The sequence below is a fragment of the Silurus meridionalis genome, chromosome 22 (assembly GCF_014805685.1).
Source record: "Silurus meridionalis isolate SWU-2019-XX chromosome 22, ASM1480568v1, whole genome shotgun sequence".
Classification (NCBI taxonomy): Eukaryota; Metazoa; Chordata; class Actinopteri; order Siluriformes; family Siluridae; genus Silurus; species Silurus meridionalis.
Genome location: NC_060905.1, coordinates 15635374 through 15655731, shown reverse-complemented (window position 1 = coordinate 15655731; position 20358 = coordinate 15635374). Strand labels below are relative to the sequence as shown.

Genomic DNA, 20358 nt, shown 5'->3' with positions numbered 1-20358 from the left:
CAGTTCGGCTGATGTTCTTCATGAGGGTTTTTTTTCCCCACCCCTATTTCTTTTTTTTTTTTTTTTATCTTAGGATTAAAAATGTCTCTAAATTGTCTGCGATTGACAAAGACTTGTGCCTCTTTTTCATCAGTAATTGATCTTATTTTAATACAAATCACTCTTTTATAAACAAATTTCTGAACTTTCTGTACTGCCTTTAACATTTCTTTATATTTCATCCTACCTAATAAATAAATGCCTTTATCCGTCATCTTGCATTTCATCATCAGTCTTTGTTTCTGACAGGCTTCCTGTTTTATATTGTTCCCGTCTTTTTACCTATCAACAACTTGTACCTTCAGCTGCACTCAGATTGCTGGGAAAACCACGAGGGGTCAGTGAGCGCTAGTAAACACCAGTCAAAATATATAAACGGGCTGATCAGTCAAACCTTTTTATAGCCTGGGAACAGTTACTACAACCCTATCCTCTTGTACTCTAAAACTCTGAGGGCTTCATTTACCCTTGTGTCCATATCATCAACTGCCAATGTAATAAATGGTTTCACTTGTTAAAAGTAAATGCAGTCGAAAGCAAAGGTTTGCATCGTCAGCAGTTTGAGTGAAAAATATTCCTGTTTTCCAAATGAGGTGCTTCTTTAAAAGCAGAAATCTGCCTTTACTAGTGGTGTAACAGTACACGTATTCATGCTGAACCATTTCTTATACAGGGCTTTCTGTTTGGTGCACATGTGTACCCAATGCTATCCTTTTTACCTGTGGAACATAGCTATAATCTGAGTTACCTCATTAACATATTAAGTGGCGTACCCCAAGTGTGTTTAGTCTCCGCCTCACACATTTCAAGTGCATTTTTAAAAAACGATGCCAATGGTACAAATGTAAACTATTTAATTAGATTTTTTTTCATTTATTTAATTTTATTTAATCCATTTTGCCATTTGGCTCTAATTAATATAATTTTTATTCAGATGTCTCATTAAGGTGTCTAATGACTTAAAACAGAAAGCATCTGTTCACCAAGAGTCGATGGCAGCTTGGAAATGAAGATAAAACAGAACGTAGATGGCTCGTTAACATTTTTAACACGGAGATGTTTTGGGGAACAAAATAACCAGTAACCCTTTAATCAGAAAATTAAAAAATATATAGACTGAAAAGAAATAAACATAATTGCAACCAAATGTGACCGATTTACAGCAGAAAATCTAAAAATGTCTGGAGGCAAGATGAAAAAAGGCCACATTTTCATTGGTTTACTGTTTATTCATTTTCTTTTGTTAGGGTCATGGTGGATCATGAGGTAGGATTCCAACCTGGATTTGGTTCGCCATAGTGAACCAAAGTGCATCTGTCAGCTGATTTGGGTTTGGTGATGCCCACGAAATCGATAATAAACGATATTTATTAAACAGCCGAAGATAGATGAATTTCTCTGAGGTAGAATTTGAGGTACATTTGTCTCATGTCCAAGAGAAAACTGATTTACAAAAAGTACTGACCAGGTTAAAAAAAGGAAACCAGCTTTTATCCACTTAAAATATCCGGTGCCTTCTTTAGGGCCCCATCTACTGACTCTTTCACTGATATCAATTTGCAACCATTTGGCTTAGGGATAACATCTGTACAGACCAGCCTTGGAGTTTTAAGGTTTCAGTGCAGTATTTTGGCTGTTCCTTGAACTTTGCAGATGTTGTACATGGAGTTTTTCCTGTACTCTCCCAGACTTTACCTTCAGCATCTTTTCCAGTTGTTTTTTTCAGCCCCTTCTTTCTTCCTAATGTTAGAGTCATCTGGGATTACCACGTTTATCACAACTGCCTTCTTCTGCTCCTTGGCCTGTGCCACCAGTATGCCTCGTTACCCAGCAATTACTTAGTAATCTGGAACATCTCCCACAGGAACTTGTCTCAAGCCATTTGGGATAGTGTACACTGTCCCAGCTTACATCTTAAACCCTGCTATTACAACCCCAGTTCCAAAAAAGTTTGAAAACATTTTCCTCAGACCTTTGTTGCCCTGTCCCAACTTTTATGTGTACGTTTAAACTGTTGAACACACTGACAGTTCCAGTTCAATCTCTAGTAGACATTTCCTGTACACCGTTAAGAGCTAAACGGATGATTTTATGCGTAACATAGGTGGCGATCAGGGTGAATGTGGTGCATTTGATAAATGACCGATCTATAAGATTTGATGAACTGGAAAAGAAAATGTTACAAGGAATGTAATAAAAAAAAAATAAATGGCACCAGCAATTAACACCAACAGCTTCATTATTAGTAGAGATGTGGCACAGACTCTCTCGTGCTCGATCTTTCTTTTTCTCAGTCTATAATCAGTCTAGTTCTCTTTCCAATATTTAAACCTAATGGTTTTGGAATATTTTTAACAAAACATATTGTCGATTTACCCATCAAGACCGGAGGGGTAAAATTTTAATCTCTGAAAGTCTGTGAAAAGTCTCTTTTCCCCTACATGATGAATAGTTTTCAGGCAATCTCCTACTGAATCTACACCTATAGATTCTGTAAAAACTGAACAGGGTAAACTAGAGAGCGGGAGGCAGCTGACACTATTTGCCTTATGCTCTTTTCACCTTAGTTTTTTTTTAAACCAGAGTTGCATCATGTAGTTCTGCTTCCCAGCATCATTCTTCAAAGTCTGCAAAGCCGTGTGTCCGCTTGTGTTTTTCTACTGATATTGACGTGCCTGTGTTAATCCTTTATTAAGATCTAGGAGGCGTTTCCCCTCAGGGTGGCAGTATTAAGTACTTAGCAGCGGTCTTAAAAAAAAGAATGCGCCGGATCGCTTATTTGAAGGGAAACGCGTTTTCTCCCACGGTCACGTGCCCAAGAAAATAGCGCTGACTCCGAATAAGCATTGGGTTATTTGTGTTCATTTACTTCTCTTTTACCTCTTTTTGTCTCTCAGGAGGAGTTGAGGGAGCTGAGGGAGCAGCCTATTGACCCTCAGGCTGAGCAAGAGATCATCGACAGCATAGAGGAGGTCTACTTCTCGAACGACTCCACCGACATGGTGCGGTACGAGCTTGAGGTGCGTTTACATGAACTCCGTGGATCGCATTACAGATCCACACTGTTCTCAGGCTATACCATAATCTTGACAAATCGTCCACGCAGGAAGCATGAAGCATGAAGCCCGAAAGGACGTTTCTGTGACCCACGCAGAGCGGCGCTCAAGTCCAGGATTGATGGATTGTGCGTTTATCGTGGGTGTAAAAGCTCATTAGATTTGGGATCGTATGCATTGCAAAACCAGGTGGGGTGGAAAGCAATTCGTCTTCCTCCTGCCCTGATCTTTATATATGTATGTGGGAAAAGGTTCCACATTATTGCTTTAATTCAGGATCAATGCATAAAGCATTGCATCATCAACATTTCTAGAATGCAAATGTAGGCATTTTTCCGAAGCGATCCTGTTTTGAAAAGCTCAGGTGAAAGGTGGATTTAAATCTAGACAGTATTTTGATGATTGCTCTTTTTACTTTCTTCACTCAACATTTTCATTTACGCCATTTATGGACAGACCCCAAGTGCACAAACCATGTAGTTAAAGTAGAGATACGTTCGGTAAAAAAGGACTCCAGAAAAAGGAAAGGCGTCCGTTTAAACTTATACTTGAGTAAAAGTACAAAAGTATTTGCCTTCAAATGTACTTAAGTATCCAAAGTACTATGATTTATTATGGCTGTTCTTGTCATTTTTGTCACAAGACTCATCTCAAAATATGTTGCTTATACATTTATGAAAACTGTATTTACCTTAATCCAATTATAGAATGAACTGTCATCAACTACCTGCACGAGCATCATAATGTCTTCCACAAAATCGTCTATTACTGGCAATTTCCCCTGTTGGCCGTCGACTGCGAGTGATGTCACTTCCCAATACGAACACGCCCAATAATATAGTCCCTCCCTTGACACTTGATTGACAGCTTTCAGTGCAAGGCACCGGAAATGCAAACCGCACGATTCATTTTGAGTTTTGGCACGCTGCATAAAGAGAAAGTGGAAAAAAAAAGCATACAATTGAAAATTGCATGGTCATAACTCATAAAACACAGGAAACACAGTTGCAAATTGACGTATTTCCACCAGGAAGGAGGAAAAGATAAAGACCAAGAAGGTGGTTTATGGATGTGGTGAAGAAAGACATTCAAGTAGTTGGGTTGAAAGAGGCAGATGTAGAGGACAGAGGGGTATGGAGACGGATGATCCGCTGTGGCGACCCCTAATGGGAAAAGACGAAAGAAGAAGAAGAAGATTGTTAGTGAGTCTTCAACCAGCTGTAGTTTAGGCTACTGGTAGGCACGGGAACCAAAAGCCGCGACAAGTGCACTGATTGGAAAGGCTTGTGTTGTTTAATATATGTTTATTTTAAGCAGGTTTCCATTCGCTACTTATTACTTAATTGTTATGTTTGATGAGACTGAACAAGCTCCAGAGTGGCCTGTGTGGACTGACATGAATCAGTTCTCCTGATGTTTTAAAGAAGAAATCAAAACGAGTGTGTGTTTATTTGTGCTAATTGAGTATACATATTTTTTTGTGTGTTTGGGTGTGGGTGTGTGTGTGTGATTGCAGAAACTTCCCCCAGATCTGAACCTGCAGGATCTTGAAGAATACAGAGATAAACTGAAGAGACAGCAAGCAGCTGTAAGTGTAAATGTACACCATATTACATACACAGCTCTCAGTATGTTTCTTCTCAACCGCTGCTGTTCTCTTGTTTGGGGTCTTATACAGTGTTTATTTAGTGGTTCCTTTCTTTTTTCAGGACATTTTAAATGGACGTAGTGCAATAGCTCAGGTCGATTTTGCTCCTCTTATTTTCCAGCCTGAAAATGACTTGTCATCTCCCATAGATGGCTCTCTGGTGTTTATGTTGGTTTATACTTTTTTTAATGACCAATACACTCTCTACAGGTAAAACCCAGGACACAAAAAAAGATACAAGCAGAACTATTGATTGGTGTAACAAATCCCACTGGTACCGAACTCTGGAAGAAAGATAGACAGGCAAAAGTTCACCAAGCAGAGCTTTCTTTATTTTCTTTCGTTGTCACCCTGGCAGTACAGGTGTTTCTTACCGCTCATTCCGTCCGGCTCCGCCCTCCACTCACGCACCGCTGGTACAATTAGTTTAAACAAGATAACAGGGCAGACCTGGCCAACCAAAAGTCCTATGAGTCACATTTTCAAGGACTTCCAATCACATAAATATGTATAGTGCAATGTTCTAAGTTGCTTAACACCTTTAGCTATAAATTTATCGATTTTAAAACTAAATGTCTTTAAACTAGCAACAGAATTGGCCTTGGTGTCCTTGTACTTCCTGGAGAGGACTTTAAATACTACTTCAATAGAACAGTTTGTGATACTTAATTATAATCATATAATTTGTAGTAAAACCCATTTTATGATTAGAATGGTATAATTGTTAGAGGTCGGCCGAGTGGATTTTACCGGTAGCTGGATTGGATAACTGCCGATAATCGATTAATCAACCGATGGTTTTTAAAATGGACACTGGATTAAAAACAAACAAACATGACACTCCATGTAAAATAGTACTGTACTTTATTACAAAAATAAAAAACCATACTGATTCATACAAATTTGCTAAATAAAATAAATAAAGTACATTTTTAAAAAAACAGCACGTGGCATCAGTGATTCGCCTCTAGTGGCCGCTCTCGTACTGTATAATGCAACCCGGAAAAACTATAGGCATGGATCTGTTGACCTCTAATAATAGTATTTATCAAGGCAAAATAAAGTCAACACTTAGTTTACTGTTAGCAAAATATGTTTAATATTATAATAAAATTTGGTATGAAAGAAGCATGTTAAGATCTAAAAACAAAGTAAATATTTGCAATGATTTTTGAACTGCCTTCAATTGTGCCTGAGCAGCTGACGCCTGCTTTTTTTTTTTTTCCCGTTTCCCACTTGCACATATGTGACACAGCGCATTTCTACTGCAGGACTTTCTGCACTTTCTCCTTGGAATGCAGACAATCACGCTATTATTTCAGTTTATCTCATATTTTGGCCTTTTCTTGCCATTTCAGCAGAATGGTTGAGTGTTCAGTTCTGCTGAAGGCTACATATGTGCGGTTTTCAAATGACCTTATCCGGTTTGATGTATATTTAAACCAATTCCACACAATAATTCAGTGTTACTGAAGCTTCAAAAATGCAGCCGCAAAAATATCGCTCAATGTAATTTACTCTCATATCTCTCTAATGTAAACCCAAGTCCAGGGTCCCTGGTTCAGCACTTTGTTTTGGTAGGTGGAGTTTTAGATGTTGTTTCATGCATGGAGGCAAACTTTACATATTTCAAATGTGTTTGGTTATGGTGCCTTCTATTTTACATATTCCATAATATCTCTCCTTTGTATTGTTTTATTTAGGTTTCTTTGAGTGAGTCTATTTTTTTCTTTGATTATCTTCCTAAAACTATTCCTATAGGCTACAGCTTAGCTTTATATAGTGGTGAAGAATTATATAAATATTAGACGAAAATGTATGATTATTGAATAATTTTTTTATGATATACTCTGTGTGTATGTGTGTGTGTGTGTGTGTATGTATATGTGTATGTGTGTGTGTGTGTGTATATATATATTGTGTGTTGTCATAAATGTTAACGATGTGATGCATCGGTTTGAAGAAAGTAAGCATCAGATGCAAGTTGGCATTTGTATTGCAATGTTTTTTAACATATTTTTTAACATATTTGTATCAGTAAAAAAACTATTTATTTATATATCATTATTAGAAAGCTATGCTTTTATTAGGTAAAAGGTGAATAATAATTTGACCAATATTTCATATGTAGATCGATTTTTCGTCGCTAAACGCGTTCTCTCAGCACCACTGCTGCTACGTGAATATGACATATCACAACACTACAGAGGCTGAGGCGTGTCCTGAGACTCACATAGAATACAGATTAACATGGCAGAGGTAGAGCCATGCCATTCTCCCATTAGGGGTCGCCACAGCGGATCATCCATCTCCATACCCCCCTGTCCTCTACATCTGCCTCTTTTAACCCAACTATCTGCATGTCTTCCCTCACCACGTCCATAAACCTCCTCCTTGGTCTTCCTCTTTTCCTCCTTCCTGGTGGCTCCATCCTCAGCATTCTTCTACTGATATACCCCATGTCCCTCCTCTGCACATGTCCAAACCATCTCAATCTCGCCTCCCTCACCTTGTCTCCAAAACATCCTACATGCGCTGTACCGCTAATAAACTCATTTCTAATCCTGTCCATCGTCGTCACTCCCAACATATATCTCAACATCTTCAGCTCTGCTACCTCCAGCTCCACCTCCTGTCTTTTACTCAATTCCACTGTCTCTAAACCATACAACATCGCAGGTCTCACCACAGTCCTATAAACTTTCCCTTTAATTCTTGAAGATACCCTACTATCACAAATCACTCCTGCTATCACTCTTCTCCACCCACTCCACCCTGCCTGCACTCTTTTTTTTACTTCTCTAACACACTAACTGTTGACCCCAGGTACCTGAACTCCTCCAACTTCTCCACCTCTTCTCCCTGCAACTGCACCACTCCACTGCCCTCCCTCTCATTCACACACATGTACTCTGTCTTACTCCTACTGACTTTCATTCCTCTTCTCTCCAGCGCATACCTCCACCTCTCCAGATTCTTCTACACCTGCTCCATACTCTCACCGCAAATCACTATCTATCTATCTATCTATCTATCTATCTATCTATCTATCTATCTATCTATCTATCTATCTATCTATCTATCTATCTATCTATCTATCTATCTATCTATCTATCTTTATATATACATACATACATACATACATACATGACTGCTCACTCACCACACACACACTTGTAATGCTCCCAAAATCACCCATCTGTTAATGAGACAGAACAATTCTCAATTACACACACACACACACACACACACACACACACACACACACACACACACACATACACACAAATACATTCAAATACATTCTTGCTGGCATTTCAAAGGACATTCATTCATAGAAACATGATTTATCAAAAACGCATACTGTCACATGATCTAATACAATATCGTAATTATATCGAAATGATCATATCTTCAGCCCTACAATGAACTGTACTCCTTTTTTTATTTTACTTCTTGTGCCACTTGGGGGCAGCAAAGTCTTGGAGCTTTTTCCATTCTACATTTGCAGACATATTTGTCAGTTTTTGTTCAGTCGTTTTTTGTTTCCTTTTTACATTCGCATCTCTAACATGTACACACTCTTGTACACACTGCACAGGTTAACTTTGACACATGCATCATGCTATCACTTGTGTTATTTTGTGAGTGTTGAACCGAACAGATTGTCATTCTCGAGGGTGTGTGTGTGTGTGTGTGTGCTTATGCTTCATGTGTAAAACAAAGAAGGCTTTGCTGTTGATTCAGGATGATTCGGGGGAATCACACATGCCTGGGAGTCGGAGCGGTGCAGAAAGCACTTTAGAAGATAAGGATGAGCTGTTTACTTTTCAGCATTTTTTTATTTTTTTATTCTTAGATTTTTTTAATCCTTTATCTTTGCTATCCGTCTTCCTGAGTCGTTTTTTTATTTTTTGTATTTATTCGGGTGATTGAAATTCTCATGATTCTAGATGATTTTGTTGGTTTGAGGTTGTTTTTTGGGGCGGATTGTGTTGAATTTAATATACTGATTCTCAATTTTCAAAAACTTCAAACTACATCACACTGTTGGAAGCTTTAGCTGAATGGATCGGTTTCAGCAGTAGGCACTTACACAGGAACAAATGTTGATATGGCGATGTTGTATGGCAGACACTTTACATAAAGAGAATGTAAAACATGTGTAAATGTTGATATGGCGATGATCCCTGTAAGTACGTGTTCATTTTATATAACATGGACCAGTCCTCAGGACAGAGGGCTTTTTTTTCCAGTGAGAAAGTTCCACAACAATTCAAATGATTCTTCACTGAGAGGATTGAATGATGAAGAATGAGAGGCTTCAGGACAAATGACAGTTCCCTGACAGTCGTTCATTACTACACTAATTGCTTTTCTGGGCGCTAACCATCTCTCAGATCCTCACCTGTTCATTTTTGGCATGTCGCTGTCGCTGGATCCTATTCGAAACTACTACTTCTTCGGCTACTCCCATTAGGGGTCGCCACAGCGGATCATCCATCTCCATACCCCCTGTCCTTTAAATCTGCCTCTTTCAAACCAACTACCTGCATGTTTTCCCTCACCACATCCATAAACCTCCTCCTTGGTCTTCTTCTTTTCCTCCTTCCTGGTGTCTCCTCCTCAGCATTCTTCTACCAATATATCCCATGTCCCTTCTCTGCACATGTCCAAACCATCTCAATCTCGCCTCCCTCACCTTGTCTCCAAAACGTCCTACATGCACTACCCTTCTATCACAAATCACTCCTGCTATCACACTTCTCCACCCACTCCACTCTGCCTGCACTCTTCACTTCTCTAACACATTTTCTATTACTTGGCACTGTTGACCCCAGGTACCTAAACTCATCCTCCTTCACCACACCTTCTCCCTGCATTTGGAACACTCCACTGCCCTCCCTCTCAACCTGCTCACTACTCTCACCACAAATCACAATAGCATTCGCAAACATCATAGTCCATGGAGACTTCTGTCTGACCTCGTCCATCAACCTGTCCATCACCACTGCAAACAGGAAAGGGCTCAGAGCCGATCCTTGATGCAGTCCAACCTCCACCTTAAACCAGTCTGTCGTTCCTACTGCACAATTCACTGCTGTCATACATGTCCTAGATCCTATTCCAAACTGTAAACTCAAATTGTATTTGTTTTTGTCACAGACATAACTGGAAATTAGAAGAAGTGGTAGATCAGTGGTTATGGCTCAGGATTACTGATTGGAGGGTCGGGGATTCAAACCATGGTGGTATCACCAAGATGACGCTCTTGGGGCCCTCAAGCAAGGCTCTTAACCCTCATGGCTGACTCTGCGCTCTGACCCCAACTTCCTAACATCTTTGAGTTTTGCAAAGAAAAAGAATTTCGCCGTAAAATCCTCAAGTTCGACTTTTCGATCTTACGATGACGATGCGAAAAAATAGTACATATATTATAGGTTTCGTGCGGCAGGCAAAGCAGCGTATATGCCGTACGGTAGGTTGGGACGCTGCCAGGATGTTCGCATCCCCAGCCTTGTAAAATGCTTTATTTAATTTTTATTTTTTCTGTGTTTTTGATGTTTTAAAACCCTGATTTTAACTATTTTCTCTCTTCTTTTCTCACCTGCAAGTGAGCTTTTTTACCACGCGTTTCATCCAGCTACGCCCTCTCCTCACGGACCTGCGATATAATTGGCATATTACATCAAAATGCAAATACAAATATATAACAAAAAAAAAAAAAACCTCTAAAAATAAATTAAAAAAAGTTCACAATTTTCTTTGTGTTTTAGTTTGAAACGATCCCAAACTATGGAAACTTTGCATCGTTTTTTTTGGCTTAAATCTTATGGAAGCTCCTTTCCGGCACATATATATATATATATTTTTTTGCCTAATTCCGACTTTTTTTTCCCCAGCAATCTCGTTTTTTTTTCTCGCAGTTCTGACTTTATTTCTCATAAACATCCAACATTTTTGGTGCATCCACTGGTAATCATGTCATCATCTCCAGAGCTGATTGTTAGACCGAGTTCTCTTCGTGGATCGGATGCTCAGTTTGATACCATGCCATTCTAGAAATAAAGTCGCATTTGCGAGAAAAAGACTAGGAATTGTGAGAAATTATGACGGACACGGGCCTCCATATAAATCTTTTCCTCACCCCTCGCTGTTTTCTCTCCATTCCTCCATTTTTTCATTCGAATCCAGTCTGCAGTAAAGGGGGAAAAGAAATCAATTTGTCATTAGCTATCAGTGTTGAACAGCCTAATGGGCATCTCTGAATAGTTACTCAGGCCATGTCCACACTAATACGTTTTCGTTTAAAAAAACGCCATCTGTCCACACCGAGACGGCTCAATACATTTCCCTACGTATTCAACAACCTTCGTTATTTTTTTCTTATTTTATAATCTCTAAGCCTTTATAAACAAGATTAATGTTTCGGAGTTCTACGTCTGTATCGAGTAACTGCTTTTAAGCAAAATTAAGCGAAATTGCGCAACATATTCAATGAAAAATGTTGATTTTCGAAAACACTCTCCAAAGCAGACAAATTTGAAAACGCGTCGCATCGTGGACTGTGAGAACGGAGGCTTTTCGGAAGCGATGACGCATTTTTTAGTCGCGTGACGGCCCTTCTCTTGACATTTGACGTGACATTTCGAAGAGCCGGAAAGTAAAAGAACGACAAGCGGAAATGACGCGGTTCGAAGGGTCTTACACTTTGCTCGTACAGGAACGTAAGCGTTTTCGGACATGTCATGTGGACGTAGCCTCATATTGTCCAGGATGCCCTTAAGACGGCACGTGTACACTGAGGGAAGAGTTACGATTTATTTCTATATTATTTAATCTTTATTAAAGTATAAGACATGAGCTAGCCAGCCCAGAGACCCGAATAGGTGCTGCGTTTAATTTGCTTCTAATTACTCCGGCTTTCTTATTGAACCAGCTGATTTTAAGATGCAAAGAAGATTAAAAAAGTAAAAACTAAAAGATGGTCCTCTGCTTATCTCTGTGTACCACAGCGACGGTTCATTCCTTCTTCTGATTCGTCGGGAGGCGTTGATTTACTTTTCTATAACAGCAGCTGGAAGTGCAGTGCTGTTATTCGGATTGCCAAATTTACGTGTTTACTCCGTTAATACACTCGTTCTTCTACATTATTGTTTATATAGTCACACCTTATACAACTAACACTCAGATTCTCTACATTATCACATTACAATATACAGTATATGGACAAAAGTTTGTGGACACCTGAGCATAAGATTAGTATGTGTTTTTTTTTTTTAATTTCCACAAATTCCTAATAAATGTCCATCTATTCTCATAAATTTCTGTAAATTACCATCAAATCTTGAAAAGTTTTTGAATTGTTAGATTTCAAAAATTCCACAGATGAAGTCCTCATATAAAATTTTTGGTAATTTCCCGTACATTTTTCGCCCCTTTGCAACCTTAAAGCTAACACATATACTATGTGATGCCGCGAAGAAATGCTTTTTTCCTGAGGTAAAAGTTTTAGTCCTTTTCATGAAGTTTACTTGCGTTAGAGTTACTGACTTGTTGTTTTTCTGGCTTTGTGTTCGTGCAGTGGTAATTATGTAGTTTTGTGCGTCTGTCCCTCTTTCTCTCACACGCTCAGTATTTCCTCACTGCTAATTAGCGTCTGGATTATATCAGGTGTATGAAACGAGGCAGGATGTTAACGTGGTAATGCGGTGGCCCTCTGGAACCGGAGGCTGACATTAATCCTATTTTCTCGAGCTTAGTTTAAGGATTAATTCTGCTACACTTTTCCTACTGTTATACACTTAGATTCGTCTGTGACAAATGACTATGCAAGCACGAATGATGCAACGAGCTTTTGTCACAGGTTTGCGTTTAATTAAATCAGCTTTTATTTATTTACAGGTAATAACTGATTCACACCATTTTGCCTCCAAACTTAAATTATTGTCTTCGTTCCTTGGCCTGAGTTCAGTCTATTTCTGTCTCTCTCTATTACACACAGCTACTCCACCCAGTATTACTCACTTTCCCTTCACTCTGTGTGAGGTGTGTGTGCTGTTATCTGTCCTGACATGCTTCATCTTCTACCAGTCTGTCGTCTGTAAAGCACCAGCACTCCCGAGCCCCGTTCCCCACCAGGCACATCACTTACTCACGCTTTGTGTGTGAGCCTGTCAACGATTTACACTTCCACAGGACATCCTGCCTTCCTGTTCACACCATCCATCCAAGCGAAACTTTATTACTCGTACTTCAACAGACAGGGTTTGAAAGAGGGTTTATTTTGTCCAAATAACGTGTCCCCTTCACTGGACGGACACTAACCACGGGCTTGTACTGATATCCATTAAAACCTGATTCCTAGAATCACCATGTCTGGAACATTTTCAGTGTAAAAAAAGGATCATTCTTTGAGAAGAAAATCTTTTATTTTATTTTTTTAAATTTTTTTCCTCTTTCCCCCTTTGGATGGTGGATTTTGGTGCTTGATTTGAGACTTGATGCATCAGTAAAACAAATGTTTAGTGATTAAAATGTATTTTTCGCAGGAGTTTATTATTAGGACGTTGCTAATAAACGTGTGTCACGTTGAAAGTTTTGATTTGGCCTCTTTTATATTTATTTATTTATATTTTTTCTAAAAATAGTCAAACAGAAATATGCGCTGCTTTAGTTGCGTGGTAATAAAATTGCTGTCGTAATTTTATAACTGTAACTGTCGTAAGCATAAAATTAATACTTTTTATGTTTTTGCTACTCTGATAATACAAACGTGTTTTTATACAGTGAGGAAAATTAGTATTTGAACACCCTGCTATTTTGCAAGTTCTCCCACTCAGAAATCATGGAGGGTCTGAAATTGTCATCGAGGTGCATGTCCACTGTGAGAGACATAATCTAAAAAAAATCCAGAAATTACAATATATGATTTTTAAACTATTTATTTGTATGATACAGCTGCAAATAAGTATTTAAACACCTGTCTATCAGCTAAATTCTGACCCTCAAAGACCTGTTAGTCTGCCTTTAAAATGTCCACCTCCACTACATTTATTATCCTAAATTAGATGCACCTGTTTGAGGTCGTTAGCTGCATAAAGACACCTGTCCACCCCATACAATCAGTAAGAATCCAACTACTAACATGGCCAAGACCAAGAGCTGTCCAAAGACACTAGAGACAAAATTGTACACCTCCACAAGGCTGGAAAGGGCTACGGGAAATTGGCAAGCAGCTTGGTGAAAAAGGTCCACTGTTGGAGCAATCATTAGAAAATAGAAGAAGCTAAACATGACTGTCAATCTCCCTCGGACTGGGGCTCCATGCAAGATCTCACCTCGTGGGGTCTCAATGATCCTAAGGAAGGTGAGAAATCAGCCCAGAACTACAGGAGGAGCTGGTCAATGACCTAAAAGAGCTGGGACCACTGTTTCCAAGGTTACTGTTGGTAATACACTAAGGCGTCATGGTTTGAAATCATGCATGGCACGGAAGGTTCCCCTGCTTAAACCAGCACATGTCCAGGCACGTCCTAAGTTTGCCATTGACCATTTGGATGATCCAGAGGAGTCATGGGAGAAAGTCATGTGGTCAGATGAGACCAAAATAGAACTTTTGGGTCATAATTCCACTAAACGTGTTTGGAGGAAGAAGAATGATGAGTACCATCCAAGAACACCATCCCTACTGTGAAGCATGGGGTGGTAGCATCATCTTTGGGGTGTTTTCTGCACATGGGACAGGCGACTGCACTGTATTAAGGAGAGGATGACCGGGGCCATGTATTGCGAGATTGTGGGGAACAACCTCCTTCCCTCAGTTAGAGCATTGAAGATGGGTCGAGGCTGGGTCTTCCAACATGACAATGACCGAAGCACACAGCCAGGATAACCAAGGAGTGGCTCTGTAAGAAGCATATCAAGGTTCTGGCGTGGCCTAGCCAGTCTCAGACCTAAACCCAATAGAGAATCTTTGGAGGAGCTCAAACTCCGTGTTTCTCAGCGACAGGCCAGAAACCTGACTGATCTAGAGAAGATCTGTGTGGAGGTGGGCCAAAATCCCTCCTGCAGTGTGTGCAAACCTGGTGAAAAACTACAGGAAACGTTTGACCTCTGTAATTGCAAACAAAGGCTACTGTACCAAATATTAACATTGACTTTCTCAGGTGTTCAAATACTTATTTGCAGCTGTATCATACAAATAAATAGTTAAAAATCATACATTGTGATTTCTGGATTTTTTTTTAGATTATGTCTCTCACAGTGGACATGCACCTCGATGACAATTTCAGACCCATCCATGATTTCTAAGTGGGAGAACTTGCAAAATAGCAGGGTGTTCAAATACTTATTTTCCTCACTGTATATATATATATATATATATATATATATATATATATATATATATATATATATATATATATATATATAATACAACTCGTAATAGTCAGCCTGGGAGAATTTTGTCAAAATGAAACTGGTCCTTCGCATACTAGATGTCTGACCCCTGGCTTTAGTTTTTGTTAATCTCTTTTATATGTCTCTTTTAGACATCTGTCTCTCAATCTGTTGAAAATAAATTCAGTAGAATCTGACCAATCATGAATTTTCCAGTTCTGTGGTATAAAATGATTTACTATATGCACTATACATGTATTTAAATGCTGTAGGTGGTTTCTAAAGTTCAGCAGAAAAATAGACACCTAGAGAGAGAAAATCGGGTGTATGTATTTTTACAGGCTTACAGGTAGGGGTATGGTTGAGACAACAGATATTTATTTATAAGATTGTTTCAGACCTGCCAACCTTTACATGTTTTAAATAGGAGCTTCAAGTCAAAAATACAGCAATTTTTTTTCTTACACATAAAAAAGTCAAAGTCTCTGCTGGAGGTTTGAGCTCACATGGCTTTTGTTTTTCTTTAATAATAAAAAAAAATCTGTGTCTCTATCAGTGTAAGTCCGTTTAAACTATTATTAAATAAGTATATAATTAACTTTCACCTGGCCAATGTAACGCTGCTAATACATACGATGCTTCATGTACGGTCATGGTTGGATGGAATGAATCACATATATAACTTTACCTCCTGAATCCCACCTCTTTTTTCATTTCAACATGGAAACTTTGATACATGGAGCTGCTGAGAATTCGAAAATAAAAGAAAAGTTGTAGTACATTAGTAGGGTGATAGTATGCCATGTCTGATCGAATTTCCCATTGTGAACATCATTATGTATGCCATGTGAGATGCTCTAGGTTTACTGTAGGTCAGAGAGTCTTTTCATAAAGAAAAACCGTGAATGATATTTATTAATATCATTTGTATTCATAAATTAATGAATGAAGGAATAAATTAATAAGTGAATAAATAAATGCAAAGGTGATTAGCAAATTACATAAATTAATAGACACAAATGCATAAATAGCATAAAAAAATTATAGCAAATAAGCATAAATGTTTTTTTTTCTAAGCAAAATTGCTGCTAGAACTTCGTGGTAACGTGTACAGTATTATTTGTATACTGACAATCGTGCCACAGCGTCACGTGTTTACAGTCTCTTCTTACGTTGTAGTTTTTCTTTTGCACTAAATGTTGCTATATGTTGTTAGATTTGAGGTTTGTGTAGTTCTGCGTAGTCGTGTTTCTCGGTTGGTAATTTATGCTGCACCTTGGTTCTGCGGGAACATTGATTTGTTGAACTGCGAAATTTGGAAGCAGCCCCTATGGTACCTTAGTGAATTCATCTAGACATTATGTCACTCAAATACAATAACTTTCTTTCGGCTTCTCCGTTAGGGGTCGCCACAGCGGATCATCCGCATGATTGATTTGGCGCATGTTTTTACGCTGGATGCCCTTCCTAATGCAACCCTCCCCATTTATCCAGGCTTGGGACCGGCACTGAGAGTGGCTGGGGTCGGTTCCCTGATCGAACCCGGGCCGCAGCGGTGAGAGCGCCACATCCTAACCACTAGACCACCAGGGGACCTGTCACTTTAATACAATAATGCGTTTTAAACATTTTTATGAAATTTCCTAGTGAAAACATAGGTATAACATAAAATGTTATTTCCAACATTCCTGAACATTCGGTCCCGCTGCGGATTCCCGCCAATGTTAAAATAATCTGTAACTCGCTGTTAGTCCGGTTCCAAGCGAGAACCCGCAAATTTTCCGAACCGCGAATTAAAGCCTGCTTGATTTAAACAAATGAATGAATGAATGGATGAGTAGCCGAATGGTCCTCATGTCAAAAATGCAAGATGCTTTTTCATGTATTTCATCATGTGTTTGGACACCATGTTGACTTTTCCTATTTTCTGCTCATATAGGTTTCCAAAAAAGTTGCGGACCTCATATTAGAGAAACAGCCGTCCTATGTTAAGGTAAGACCACTTCTGGAGATGTGCTTTTTGAACATTTCATTCCACATTTGGTCCCAATCTGCTGTTATAATAAGACAAAGGTAACACTATTTTAAGGATCAGAAATGGGAATTTAATGGCGTCATGGTGAGTTTTATGGCCAGGAGGATTAAAGCAGTGATGGATAACAATGCTGCTTACACAAAATAGTGACACTTGGGACAATCAGAACAACTATAATTTATATGAGTTTATTTTTATTTTTTTTGCTTTTTAGTTGGTTCTCAATTGTTTTGAAAAGAATCGTACGTAAATTTCATTTTCAACCATCACTTACATCACTTACAACCAAGCAGGGGAGGGTCAAGGGTCTTGCTCAAAGGCCCAGCAGTAGCTGGTTGTTGGTGGTGAAATTTGAACTTGTGACTTTCCTATTCAAAGTCCAATGCCTTAACCACTGAGGTACCACCTCCCTTTTTTACTGCCATTTTGACCTTTAACATTTTTGCTTGCGATCGATTCTTTTTCAGAAAAAAATAATAAAAGAGTCTATATTCTGGAACGGAAAGTCACAAGTTCAAATCTCACCACGGACAAACTACCATTGCTGGGCCCTTGTGCAAGGCCCTCAACCCTCCCCTGCTCATTTTTCACTGGTTTGTGCATTTATTAATTTTTTTAAAAAAGGTGGAGTTGGGGTGGGGGAGGGTAGTGGTCAGAGGTAGACATTAATAATAATGATGATTGGCAGTCAGTATATCTATAGTGGATTTTACCGATACCGTATGTACGGATCATACTCGCCGATCACCGATTAATCGGCCGTTTTTTTTAAAATAGATACTACATAAAAAAGAAAAATCAAACAAGCATAACAATCCATGTAAAATAGTACTGTACTCCATTACAAACAAAGCAGTAACGAATCATGAAAGTGTGCTAAATGGAATAAATAGGAATAGATTCATTTGTGAATATAATTATATAATTAATCAATATAATATGGTGCTCTTCATGCACCTCGAATGATGATGATACTATAAATAAATGTATTTAAAAATCTTTTTGCTATAATTATTATTAATCACATTTCATGGTCCTGGGGGAATGTTGTTTCGTTGTACTGTATGTGGCCCGAATGACAATAAAAGCCTACTCGGCTTGTCTTAAGATCTGCGTCCAGCTGCAAATCTCTGGAGCACTAAACGAATCCAGATGCAGATAGTGGCATTGTTATTGCAATTGTTACGACGACACACTGGATGCTACCATTCTTCCTATCGGGTTTTGCATGGGTTTTGTGTCACGTGATATCTTACCTCTTAGAAAATAAAATAATGTTTCCTCTTCCAGATGTAATGATGAAATGATGTTTGTGGAAATGTTAGCTTGCTCATTGGGATTTACAGATGATGCCACTGACAAAACTGCTAATGAGGGTGTTTTGATGTCGGGGAACGATTTTCATTCACTTTGCTATTAAAGTGGTGTGAGAAGAAAGAGTTGAGGAGCTACACTCGCTCTCCTTACGCACCCGGTCCTCCCCCTCATCCCACACTGGATTACCCTGGGTTTTTTTTTTCCTTGGGACTTTTGTATAGCCACACTGGCCAGGCTTTGATCAGGAAACGGTAGGATTTTTTTCTCCCCTTCATAGACTATGCCCTGTGGATTTGTGGATTCTGACCTGGAGTGGAAGGAATTAATCTTTTTTTTTTTTTTTTGTGCCTCCTACAGACGGATTAGTAGATTTGCTGAAATTGGCTGTCAGGATGAGTGGTTTTGTACATCTTTGAGAAGTTGTATGGAAATACAACTGGCAAAGCTTTAAATATTATTCCTCTTCATACCCATATCATATGTTTTCCAAGGATCAGAGCTAGCTATATATATATATAAATATTTATACATACATACACAATATATATATATATATATATATATATATATATATATATATATATATATATATATATATATATATAAATAGAATTTAAGTAAATAAATATATGTTGTTTATTATTATTATAAAAATTTGTAAAAGTGAAGTTACAATTTTTAAAACTATTTATATAAGATGACTGCTTGGCTAAATAATCTATAAAATTTTTTTATAATATTTTATACAAATATAATATAATTTAATTAATCAAATCCATGCAATGCACTTTTTTTATTATATTGGTTAAATTTAGTAATCAATTAAATTGGCACAAAGTAAATTGATTAAATTAAATTAAAGAAAAATTTGAACGAAAGTTTACATTTGTTAGACCTCATTTGATTAACACAGATATGTATATGTGTGTTACATTTAATATAAAATTTTCTAAAGAAATGATCCTACGTAACTGCTTCTATTTCAGCAGACTTTAACAAATGTCTTCCTTTCATCTGTCACTCATTCATTCACTCCTTCGATATGCTGAAGTGTCAGGATTTTCTCCTTTTGAGAAAAGTTCTTGAAGCTGGACAACCAGCGCAAATTCATCCGTATTGTTAGAATGTAGTAAAATGCATGCGCAAAACAAAATTCAACAGCGAGTTTCACAGTGCACTATAAATCGTATTTCCAGTACAGAGTGAGTAGAAACAGTGACACTGCGCTAACTGTAGTTTTCTTTTTATACTTTTGGATTGTTGTGTATGTTTTAAAGTTTACTAAATTTTTTGAGGCAGAGATTAAACAAACTCGCGGTTTATCATTTAACACGTTCTTGAGGGAAGTCAGATTTTAACTTTCACACCTAAAAAGAATTGCATTCGGTACACGTGCACCAAACAGAAAGCTTTGCATCGAAACAGTTTGGTACAAATATATGTACTGTTACTGCCCTAATAAATATATATATCCATAAGTCCATAAGGAAAGACCTGCATACTGAGGGTTGCTGTGTCTGATCATGACCACCGGAGTGTGTGATTATGAGTAATGACTTTTCTGCAGTATTATGCAGTGAGGTTGTGAAACCAGGAGCTCCTGAACAACTCATAAATAAGTTCAACAGCTTAGATTTATTATAGATTCAACAAGACCAACTCTTCTATGTCTATATGTATGTATGTGTGTATGTATGTGTGTATATGGCTGAGCCATGTGTCAGAAAACAATGTGAAAATCGAACATAGGAGAGATAGTCAGCTGTTTAAAATGCAGCTTGCTTAACTATGTTTTTTTTTAATGGAAAATCCGTCATCCATTTGATAAATGGATTTATATGACCCAGAAAACAGCATCTCTG

General features: G+C 38.2%; 1 protein-coding gene across 3 annotated transcripts in view; it reads left to right on the top strand.

Moving 5' to 3' along the window:
* The window catches only part of vps50 (VPS50 EARP/GARPII complex subunit), a 189661-nt gene that overhangs the window by 10645 nt on the left and 158658 nt on the right, over positions 1-20358 (top strand). For all 3 annotated transcript variants that reach the window (XM_046834965.1, XM_046834968.1, XM_046834967.1), the window contains exons 3-5: positions 2937-3059; positions 4612-4683; positions 17084-17137. In XM_046834965.1, the coding sequence (XP_046690921.1) occupies positions 2937-3059; positions 4612-4683; positions 17084-17137 (249 nt within the window). The remainder of the gene's footprint in view (positions 1-2936; positions 3060-4611; positions 4684-17083; positions 17138-20358) is intronic.